Source organism: Pipistrellus hanaki (assembly GCF_964339955.1).
Source record: "Pipistrellus hanaki genome assembly, chromosome: X".
Taxonomy (NCBI): domain Eukaryota; kingdom Metazoa; phylum Chordata; class Mammalia; order Chiroptera; family Vespertilionidae; genus Pipistrellus; species Pipistrellus hanaki.
The window spans coordinates 35,356,213-35,368,718 of NC_140524.1; the positions used below are offsets into that span (position 1 = coordinate 35,356,213).

The 12,506-nt window shown below is 38.3% G+C and overlaps 1 protein-coding gene across 1 annotated transcript; it reads right to left on the reverse strand.

Annotated features, from left to right (window-relative positions):
- Nucleotides 1–2,032: 2,032 nt before the first annotated feature.
- On the reverse strand, nt 2,033–12,506 carry UBE2A (ubiquitin conjugating enzyme E2 A). The gene is made up of 6 exons (XM_084870418.1): nt 12,263–12,506; nt 12,037–12,117; nt 11,587–11,612; nt 5,443–5,532; nt 3,698–3,786; nt 2,033–3,472 (listed from the first exon to the last, which is right to left on the reverse strand). Exons 1-6 carry the CDS (start codon nt 12,304–12,306, stop codon nt 3,344–3,346), a joined length of 459 nt encoding a protein of 152 aa, XP_084726544.1. The 5' UTR covers nt 12,307–12,506; the 3' UTR covers nt 2,033–3,343.

Consider the following 12,506-nt stretch of genomic DNA (forward strand, 5'->3'; position numbering starts at 1 on the left):
GGATTAAGGAATGTAAAAATTCATTTCTCTCTACATTTCTTTCCTCTTCCCAAAATTAGTTTGTTTTTTTGGGGGGGAGGGGAGAGTAGGGTAATGTTACATGTAAATCTGGCTTATTTAGGTAAGTTCAACAGAGCAGAATGTTAATATATCTAAAGTTAAGACTCCCAAGTAATTGGGCTAAGTATGTATTTGGTTCTGGATTTAAGGGTCCAAGATTTCCCAACTTCTTAGATCAGCTTTGGTATTGATGTGGAAATAGAGTGACGTCACTTAACTCTGAAAACAACATATGCTGAGAAATGGGTTTGGCAATAATGAGCTGCTGACAACCTTGCTATTCTGTTTTGTCCCCTAATGGTTCCTATATTTTCCCTTCCTTTGAAATAGTCATTTTTAACACAGTAACCTTGCACAGTATATAAGCAGTTTCAAGTTTTGAGTTATAATACTTAAATATTATACTAAGAAATTGTTGTTACACACACACACACACACACACACACACACAGTTTCACAGATATTAGAATTTCCCGCTCCCTTTTGACTGCAAAATGAATGGAATTTTATGCCTTCTGTCAGGATTCTTTTTTATTACAATGCAAAACTTGACTGTTAATAGCCCCTGAAGCTGGAGATGGGTTCTAAATAAAGGACTCTAATTACAACTTTTCTTCCTTATCATGCCCGTTTCCACACATCAGCAGGTGCAGAATTGAAGACTCAAGTTCAGATCTGTCATTTTAAAAGGGACCTCACATAACCTGTTTTAACTTTAAAATAATTGTCATATGCAGGCAGGCTGAGGCATTTGTAAAAAAAAAAATGGTAAAGAAAAAAGGTAAATTTACCTTTTACTATGGGTATGATTGCTTTGGGAGGTCAGCTTGTTGACTTGTAAGGTTTTGAAAGGGTTATCCCATGAGAAATTGGGAATATGTCTCTCAGGTGTACAAAAGAAAAAAAAAATAGATCTTCACATTCCTGATCTCACCTTAATTTAAAGTGTGGTTAGCAGCCGAAACCGGTTTGGCTCAGTGGATAGAACATCGGTCTGCGGACTGAAGGGTCCCAGGTTCGATTCCGGTCAAGGGCATGTACATTGGTTGCGGGCACAACCCCGGTGGGGGATGTGCAGGAGGCAACTGGTTGATGTTTCTCTCATCGACGTTTCTAGCTCTCTGTCCCTTTCTCTTCCCCTCTGTGGAAAATCAATATATTAAAAAATAAATAAATAAAAATAAAGTGTGGTTAGCAATGTCAATAAGATACCCAGCCACAATGGGATAAAAAAAGTAAATGTAAAACTAATATCAAGTGGAGACACAATGTTTCTACTTTGAAGCAGAAGTGGACTTAAGTACATACAAGGATACTGTTGCTAAGTGAAACAAACCAGTTAATGTGGTCAGTGTCGAATGAACTCACAACACATTGAGCATTCCTTAAAGTGCCATTGTCTTAATTGATGAATGGGTACAATACCTTAAGGATTTAATTTTACTTAGTTCCCTCCCCCAAACAAGTAAAGAGGTGAGTTTCCACAAAGTCACTGTTCTTGTCTATTTAAAAAGAAATAGGATGTTTCTCAGAAGAGTTTTGTTTAAGCAAGATAACTTGAGGATACTTGTACTGCCAAACTTTACACAGAACTGAAAATACTATTTTATAATAGTTTGGTACTGTTTGTTTTTAAGCTAGGGCAAGAAGGTAGGTGTTGGTCTCTGAGGGTGCTGGTAAAGATCTGGGTTTGTTTATTCTCTTTATCTCAATTTCATTCCTTTGATTGATCATAATATTAATGCTAAGGTAGCTTTGTTTTATTTAGATTTTACATACTGTTAAAATGTTTTTTTAAAGCATTTCTTATGATTGAAAAGAAAAAAGGTTCTAACAGTATCTATTCTTTTCCCAGAATCTGTACTTTTGCTTTTACCATGTTATTTCAAAGGGGGGAAAGAGTAGATATACGATTTCAATAATACCAAAAGTTCATACTGAGCTAAAATATAATTATACTTTGACTACAAAATTTTAAGTTTATTTTTATTTACAACTTTTGAAAAATGTACATTTTTTACATGGGTTACTTGTGCAAAGTTAGATTTAGAAGAGTGATAAATGCACACAAGGTGACAATGGAACATTTAGACAAAACATTTACAAGCCTTGTCCCACACTGCTACTTAAAAGGTTACTATTTAAAAGTATAAATATCCAAAGAAAGATTGCAAACATTGACTTTAAGGTTCTTATAATACTGAAAGGAAAGAAGAAACTAAAGCATGCAGCATTAATTCAGGATTTTCGTGGAAAACAGTTTGCCACAGATACGCTCTTTTCATTGGGTTAAAACTCTAAACAATGAGGGGAGATTATAAATTTGTTCATCTAAGGTAGCACTACTTTTAAAAGATTAAAGGATCACCAACCTTCCCCACCTTAAAAATTTGTTTCCATTCCTCTGCTCCCACACCTCTTTAAAAGGTAAAACTCGGAAGACTTCCAGTACATTCATCCCTAAGTATTCAACAGAACAGACACAACCATCAGAGGCTTAACTACCTAGTATACATCAACAAAACTCCCCCCATCCCCAAATATTTTCGATCTGGGGTTGGTTGAATCCATGGATATGGTACCTGCAGATACAGAAGGCCGACTGTAGTCTGAAACTTAGCATGGGTGTGTCCAGTGAATATCTTGCAAGGAGGGGATGTGTCGGTTACTACAGTGACTATACTCCTTTGGCTGAGTCCTTTAACACTCTCCTTCCTACCAACGAAAACCACCTTGTAATGCATATTGGCTAGATCTTAGAAATAATGCGTTTTAAAACTTTCATCTCTTCCAAATGGATGTTTATATGGATTTGTTTCCCTGTTTTCTATAGGCCATGTTCCAAATGTTCACTTCTAAGTCCAACACAGGTGTCTCAGCCAGGATGAAACACTTAAATCATTTTGTTAAAAATAACATCCCGGTTATCAAGCTATGCAGAAGCACCACTTGTATAACAATTCGTTTAAGGAACTTAGTGTAAAGTACGTTAACAAAATACTGCCCCACAGCTGGAGGTGAGATACAACAGAAAAGGAAATAAGCATTAATAATTTTTGCACGTAACCCAGGTACAGTACATTTGATCTCATAGGGGGTGTTTTTGATGTTCAATAAGAAGATAGAAGGGGTAGGAAAAGTTTGGCGAGGGAAGATGGAAACAGCAGAATAACTATTTTGCTTTTAATGGAAGTAAATGTGATGACACTGAAGAATAAGAAGGAGACAAACACATCAATATATAGTTTTCATTTGCCCAGCCTCTTCACTTGCTGCACCCAAATCAACAATCACGCCAGCTCTGTTCTACTATCGCAGAAACACGTTTCTCATATTCTCGCTTGTTCTCCTGATACAGCTGAGCGGCCTGGCTGTTTGCTGGACTATTGGGATTGGGCTCATCCAATAGAGACTACAAAGACAATTTGTAAAAGGTCAGTTCCTAGATGCAGTATATATATATATATATATATATATATATATATATATATATTTGCTAGTATCTAGACAAATATACACATTCTGGTGGCTGAGGTCTTGAGACCAACCTTTTACCTTAAGATATGACTTTCAAAACAATTCAGTTGCTAATATAAACACATAAAAGGCCAGTTAGTTACGTGAAGGAAAAATTCACCTGTATTGATGTTAAAATGGAAGACACATCGTAAGTTGGACTCCAGCGGTTCTGAAGTATGTCCAGACATATACTACCATCTGCATAGACTAAGAGCAGAGAAATATGTATGTTAAACATAACAAAACCAATACGGTTTTAACAGCATAATCAAGACAAACAAATGAATATTTTGTTTTTGAGGTTTAACAAGATTTTCTCAGCTTCTCCTCAGTTATTTTCCTAAAAATAGTCAGAATCATGACTAATGAAATAATCAGGATCAGAGAATGTCAAATGTAGTCAATATAAAACTGGAAGATACTTAGTGTTCCTTCTGAAAAGAGTGCCCATTATCCAGGAAATCATAAACATTTTCTAACAGGGTCCCCAACCATCCAGAGACTTGTGAGAAACTCATCCCATCAAATTAGTAACCTATACCTCCTATATGAAATAACAAAAGATAGCTCACAAGATTTCATATTGGCATAAAGATAATATTTGATAACCTGGAAAATACATTTTATTAACCTGAATAAAAGGCAAGCTGTTCTATAGGCTTACTGCTAGGGAAAAAAAAGAAAACGGTGCTTTTCCAATATAATACTGTATACCTGGCCCTCAACCACAGAATCTGATATTCAGTAGGTCTGGATTGGGGCTAGAGCATCTGTATTTTTTTTAAATGTTCCATGGTAATTCTGATCTGTAACCAAAGTTGGAAACTATTAAGTACTAGTGAGCCCAGCTGGTGTGGCTCGGTGGTTGAGAGTTGACCTAAGAATCAGAAGGTTCAATCCCCTGTCAAGGCATATGCCTTGGTTGCGAGCTCCATCCCTAGGGTGGGGCTTGTAGGAGGCAGCCAAGTGATGATTCTATCTTATTATTAAAGTTTCTTTAAAAAACAACACATTTTTATTGATTTCAGAAAGGGAGAGGGAAAGACAGAAACACCGATGAGAGAGAATCATTGATTGGCTGCCTCCTGTACACCCCACACTGAGAATCGAGCCTACAACCCGGCATGTGCCCTGACTGGGAATCAAACCATGACCTGGTTTATAGTTCGATGTTCAACCACTGAGCCATGCCAGCCAGGCCTCGTGTTTTTATCTCTCTCTCCCTCTCCCTTCCTCCCTCCCAATATTAAAAAATGAAAACACTAGTGAAAAATTACAACCTAAGACTACCCCAATCTGGCCTAACATTAAAAGGAAGCCTCAAGCCGAAACCGGTTTGGCTCAATGGATAGAGCATCGGCTTGGGGACTGAAAGGTCCCGGCTTCGATTCCGGTCAAGGGCATGTACCTTGGTTGCGGGCATATCCCCAGTAGGGGTGTGCAAGAGGCAGCTGATCAATGACTCTCTCTCATCGATGTTTCTAACTCTCTTATCTCTCTCCCTTCCTCTCTGTACAAAATCAATAAAATATATTAAATAATAATAATAATAATAAAAATAATAAAAAAATAAATAAAAGGAAGCCTCAAGAGCATCCTTACTTTTGTTTAATACATTAATGACACAAAGATCATCAAAATCAGGAGGCTCTCAGACTCCAAGCAAAGGCGAAGTAGCTTCCTTGCGTTAGTTCTGGGACTATAGCTGAAGAGGCAATAGCACACCAGGAACAAGTTCAGTTTTCAGGAACAGCAGGATGCCTAAATACTCCGGTACCACGGCCAAACCCATAGGAATGTGGAACACCTCCCTAATAAACAGTGCAGTCGTTTAAAATACTGTATTAATAAAGTGATACTTGCCATTTGGATGAAACATCTTAGAGACAAATCTAACCGTAGGTGGTTTATTTGGATATTCCTCAGTGAATTCTATTATAAGCTTAAATGTTCCTGTAGTTAGAAAAGACAGGTTTAAGAAAACAGTTATCACTTTGTTCAGAAGTATTTTGTTTTTAATGCTATGTGACTTTTTCCCAATTGTTAAATGAAATAATGCCAAGAGAGAGACCGGTTAAGGGATACATCTCCAGGAACTGGCTCTAAAAATGGACAGATATTTTAAGAACCGCCACCCAGAGGTGATTTGTTTTTTGTTTCGACATTTTCCTTCAAACTTAAACACAGCCCCCTTAAACTAAAAATTACTACCTGTAGGATAACTTTAACCACTGTGCATATTGAAGACAGCCTTAAAATGACAAGAAACTAAAGCCAAAATGTGGCCTTCCTTTAGAAAATTGGAAGATCTTAAAAGCCCATTTGAATCAGCTGCCATTGTAAGCTCTCCAGAGATTTTTTTAATGGACTAGAGAGAATGGGATTACAAAGGTTCAAAAATCAATGCTAGAAACACAAATCAATAATCAAATTATTTTTAAAATAGAAGGGAATAGGCATTAAAGTGTTCACTAATTCCTTTCCATATATAATAGCAACTCTATAATGAAAATATAATTGAATGTGAACAAAAAAAAACAACTTAATAGTCCCTCTAAAAACCCTTAAGTATGACTCACAAAGTACTTCACTATAAAATCAACTTAATCATTCACACTAATGGAGGGAATTAATGGCAGAAGTAATTTAAAAATCGCATTTGATTACATTCATGTCTCCAGAAAATTTATCTAATGATGAATTTATTTTTCTTGAATACATGTCAACTAAGGTAGCACAAGGCCCTAAAGCACACTAGATTATAGACTTATAAGTAAAGGATAAAATAGATCTCATTCAAGAATTGTAGGATGATGTGATTTGGGAAGATTTTTTTCCTTTAAAAATATTATTTTTAATTTGGTTTAATAAATTCAAGAAAACAATTGGGCAACTATTTTTTCCCTAATGAAATCTCTTCAAGTAAACTTGTGAAATCAGTTACTATCTGGTATAAGGTGATGCATATTCCACCATATTACTCTGGTATATTAAATAAATCACTTATTCTAATAGATCACACTTCAGATAAGGATATAATTTGGTACTGTTTCCTTCAGAGTGGGCAATTTATTTCCTTCTTGCTTCCATTAATAGTACCCAAATGATCGTTAAACCTCCCTAAGGACAAAAGGTAAAGTATTTTGGAATGGACAAACATGCTATAATCCTTCAGAACAAAGTTCCCCTTAATCACCACCTAGTTATAAATCTTTCCTTTTTTGAGAAGAAAGCATATCCTTCCTTTTCAATATTATTGATATAATATGTAAGAAAAAGTGGGAATCAGTGTTAAAGAGAGTTCAAAACTTTGAGCTTCTGTATGTATCTAGAGTGTAACATTTGGCTCAATGCTGAAATCTGATAAAATTATAGGCAAGAGATTTATCATTAAGGAATTGCTCTACAATTGGGCAGATTTCATAGCAGATGGAGCTCTCACGTACTTTAAATTAAAACCACCATTAAATAGAATACCTAAAGGTAGTAAAACAACACATAAGGCTGGCATAAGTGGAACTTTGAAGTCACAAAGACCTAGGCTCAAATCCTAGCTTTGCTACTGACTAGTTGTGAAACCTTGGGGAAGCCACTCAACTTGACTAAACCTCAAGTTCCTCATCTGTAAAATGGAGTTAATAATAGTACCCAACACGTAACATTGTTGTGTTGTGAAGTTTAAATGAGGAAAATATGCAGTGACACAAATAAGTGCTCTATAAATATTATTATTTATAGATATTATTAACATAAATATTATTAAATATAAATATTAATAATCCTTTAGTTTCATATCTTGATACCCACCTAAAGGAGGCAAAACCTCAAAATCTTTAGTTTTAATAAGCTTTAGTTTTAGTAAGAAATATACAATTAGCCGAAACCGGTTTGGCTCAGTGGATAGAGCGTCGGCTTGGGGACTGAAGGGTCCCGGGTTCGATTCCGGTCAAGGGCATGTACCTTGGTTGCGGGCACATCACCTGTAGGGGGTGTGCAAGAGGCAGCTGATCGATGACTCTCTCTCATCGATGTTTCTAACTTGCTATCTCTCTCCCTTCCTCTCTGTACAAAATCAATAAAATATATTTTAAAAAAAAAGAAATATACAATTAATGGATTCAAATATTAAATAGTACTTTGTTTCTGATCTATATCAAACACTCAGTTAAATGCAAGTTGAGTATCTATGTTGGTGGTTCTCAAAACCCGTGAGCTTTCTGCCTAATATCTGCCTAGAAGTTCAACAAGGTGCTTACCTAGCTACCAAAGAATCAAGTCGTTTAAAGCAGCTCATTTAATATCTTTAGAGCTAAAGCAATCTGCTATGTCTACTTGAATATAAATTAGAACTTACCCAAATTTTATTCAAAGCACATATTTAAGAAGGTATATTTCATATTGCTAGCCAGATTAAATAATCAACACCTCTTTAGTATAACCTTACTGCAATTTCTGAGGTCCAAAACAAATATTAAAGAAATTTAAAATCTTAGAATTAATATCATGCAATTGAGGCTAAAGCTTATCTCTGAATATTTAGGAGGCTAGGCTTTAAAATCACTGAAAACTTAAGCCTCAGAATAGCACACGATCTGTACTGATTTTGCTCAAGAACCTGAGGAGGCCAAAACATTTTAAGGAAAGTATCACTCCATCTATACATAGGAACCAGGAAAATTATATAAATGTGTTAAATGACTGCGTGTATGGCAATAAGGGAGTGATATGGTTAAATAGTGTATGTTCTACAGATAATTCAAAAATTCAAATTTTTAAAAACATTGTGTTGGCCAAAGAAACACCTCTGCAGACATTTCCTGCCATTTGGCCATTAGATTATGACCCCTGAAAGGAAAACAAAGTAAAAATGATGGACACAGACAACAGTGTCTATGTTCGGGGGGGGGGGGGGTAGAGATGGAAGAGGGTGTAGGGGAGATAAATGGTGATGGATAAAATGAAACAAAGAGAAAAATAAAGCAAAGTACATTAAAACATTTTTTGATGATTGAAAATTCTAATTTTTAAGATAACACTCAAATACTCTATCATAGGATTTATTTAGCTTAAAAACATCCTCAGTGGGTTTTAAGTGATTCATTTTCTTTGGAAAAATCTAACACCCAAATTCTTAAGAATACATCTATTATGAAAAACAAATACTAGTATCTTACTATGTCTATTAACAAATTGAATATGTGATGGAGAATGCTTTGTTCCATAGCCTCTGTATTCAACATACATAACCAAATATTTTGATGAGGAAGCACTGCTCTCATGCCCCCAGTGCTTTGTTTGGTAATATAAGCTCTTGGGAACACTGTCCTTACTTCAAATGTGTGAAATTAAATCAGAGTTCTTTTCTTAAGATTCCATCTCTTTAACTAGGGCCTGGCTATTCCAGAAACTTCCATTACAAACGGTTTACAAGGAAGCAGCAAAAATAGTTTGGAGGCTATTAATTTATATTAATACATTGGAAACAGGGCAAAATCAACTATGCTACTTGTCCCTAATCAGTGTTTTCCAGTAAATTCCCTAACCATATATGAGGGGTATTAACAGACGGTCAAATATATTTGCAGACACCTGAGGAAGCATTCTTGGATAGCAGACTGCCTAACAGAATGAATCAGAAAAGAGTACTGTCATTTAGCTTGAGTAATTCCTTTCAGTAATGCCAGCATGGAGATACACATCATCAAAAACAGAGTCATTAATGTCAAGAGGGAAAGTCCAGATAGATAATGGATTCCATAAGTACCTTTTCAATTGTTACCACTTAAAACAAGAGAAGCACCCTTGAAATATTTAAGTAGTCACCCCTTGGCAAAGTGATGTACTATTAATAAACCTGTGCCCAGGATAAAGAAGTCAGTAAAATAGGGAGGGAACAAAAAGAAGCCAATGAAAACAAAGCCTGCTAAAGCAAATACACAGTTAATCTGCACATAAAGCTTAAGTAAGGAAGAACTACCGTGTTTCTCCGAAAATAAGACATTCTCCGAAAATAAGACCTACTTACAGGTTTCCTTCTGAGTGAAATATAAGGCATCCCCCCCGAAAATAAGGCCCCCCTAGACTAAACATGAGATTTGGTCCACTGATTCTGAAAGAAATGGAGTCACAAGAAATTCACCAGGAAATTCAGGAATTGAAGTGTTATGATGATGTTCCAGAAGATGATATGATTGTCATTGAATAAATGAGTAAATTCTTGATACTGTAGGATTCAGTTTGTCTGGTTTGTGTTGACAACTACTGTACTACCGTACCGTATACAGGTAATAAATTTCCTTTATTTTCATTTAACAATAAATGTGTACCATATTCTTCTTCATGGAAAAATAAGACATCCTCTGAAAATAAGACCTAGCGCATCTTTGGGAGCAAAAATTAATATAAGACACTGTCTTATTTTCGGGGAAACAGGGTAGTACCAATGCTGTACAGCAAAATTAAGTCTTGCTATGGATCAGTTCAAATAATTCATTGTACCAAAGTAGTGTGCCTTTAGGACCCCTCTCTTCTGCTGTCATTTCCTTTTATTGCAGGACTGAAGAGCAGTGATATTTACCCATGGAATGAAGGTAGACAGGAAGCTAAAAGTACTTAGATGACTGTCTGCAGCCTCCTAGGGAAATCTGAGTGTTTGAGACAAATTATAGAATTGGTTGATATTGACCTACCTTGTAGACTGGTAGCATCCAAGAGTGGTCCAACTTGACAATATAAGTATGTAGTCAGTAGCTTGCAACATTTTTGTTCCTACCTTCAAACTGAATTATGTGAATATGTATATAATGCTACATGACTAAAGGAAGATAAGTCACTGAGAAAGAATAACAGATCCTTTTCTTTAAAAAAACATCTCAAATATTAAAGATGCCAAACAGTTCAAATACTTTTAATCATCTTTTAAATGATTTAAACTCTCAAAAAATAACTATCCACACACAATTGAGTGCACATAAAACCATATCATTGTCAATTTCCTATTTGTGATATTGTAATATAGTCATTCAAGATGTTACCAAAGAATGGGGTAGAGAAGTGTGTGAAGGATACACACAGTCTGTATTATTATTTATTACAACTGCACATGAATCTATATTTCCCTCAAAACAGGAAGTTTTAAAAAAAATCTTTAAAAAGCAATGAATACATGAATATTTTAAAAGTCAAATCTAGCCGGGACCGGTTTGGCTCAATGGATAGAGCGTCGGCTTGGGGACTGAAAGGTCCCGGGTTCGATTCCGGTCAAGGGCATGTACCTTGGTTGCGGGCATATCCCCAGTAGGGGGTGTGCAAGAGGCAGCTGATCGATGACTCTCATCGATGTTTCTGACTCTCTATCTCTCTCCCTTCCTTTCTGTACAAAATCAATAAAATATATATTTAAAAAAAAAAAAGTCAAATCTAAATCTCTGAAAACTCATTTAAAATAACAAACAATATTATATTCAAACTGGCCACTAAAAACCATTTTAGACCAAGCAGCGAAGCTGACAGGCATTCAATGCCAGACTGTAGAAACTAGATAGTTGTGTGCAAGGGATGCTTGCATCCATTCAGCATCTGAGAGCCTTTATTATTAAGCACCTGCTGTACACAGTACCTGCCCTGCGGTAGAATGCTAACCAGATGGTCTCTGAGTCTATCAGCACGTGTTTGGGTTGACACTATCTCAGTATCTTGATGGGGGCCTGAATTTTGCAGATCACAGCCCAGACCTCAGGAGTCTTTACCCTCACTGCTCTGATGCTCCTTTAAAAAAGGGATTGCCTTACCCAGATTTTTTTTAAAGAAGCAAGCAAGAAAAAAGGTGTGATCCTAGTCAAGCAGGCAACAGAACAACCTGCCACATATTGGATTCCACTCAAGCCTTTAGGCGGCAGAGGCTAGAGAGAAGCAGGTTCCTAAGCAGGAGGCACTTCCAGGATGACTGGGAACCCTTTCCCCAGATGGTCAGGCTCCTGAAAGGTGTGTGTAAAGAAACTCTCTTACCATCCTCAAACGGGGTCCCTTCGGGCCTGAAATACAGAGAAAAACATGTCAGTTCCTGTTTAAGGGGTCCCCTGCTCCCTGGTTCATTTTAGGAGATGGCTATTCCGGGCTCTGCCAAGCATTGCTAACGCCCCCTCTGGTAAAACCCGGTTCCTGGATGGAAAGCCACTACAAATAGCTGTTTCAGGCTCAGAAACCGAGTACAGGCCGCCGCGCCTAACCGTCACCATTCCCGCCCCGCCCCCCTGAGAACCCCAAACGGTTCCCCAGGCAGCGGGAACCGAGCTAATCGAGCTAATCGAGGCACAGGCTCCGGGGAGGCGCCTAGGCCCCACCAGACCCCAACACTGCCCCTTTCCCACTCCGCCCGCACCAGGGGCCGCTCCCCGAGGGCCGGAAGAGCCGCCTAGCATCCCCCATCTCTCGCCAACGCCCGGAAAGCAGACTCACCCGAAAATGACCGCGTTCCAAACCATTATGTTGTTCTCCGACGGAGCCCCACTGACTCCGGCAGGAGGATCTTCCTGCAACCTTTAGAGAAACCCACAGGGGCCCCGTTACCGGGCAGCCGCGGTGCTGCCGGTTACTCCAGGGCTCCCCCCGGCCCCTGGGCCGCCCCGGGACCCGCCCTGAGTCCGGCGGCCAGCCCGCGGCCGCCGCGGTCCCCGCCGCTTACCTCTTGAAGTCCCGCATGAGGCGCCGCCGAGCCGGGGTAGACATATCTCGAGCGGGGTCAGCGCTGGGGCATACACCGAGATCGCGGGGGCCAGCCGAGGGTAAGGAGGCCGACGGGGCTGAAGAAGCCGAAGATGCCGAGGAGGAAGCTCCCAGAGGCACCGCACTGCCCCTCCGAAGTCGAGGGTCGGTCTGGCGCCGGCTAAGCACCACCCCGGAGTAGACAGGGGCTGAACCAACCTGGA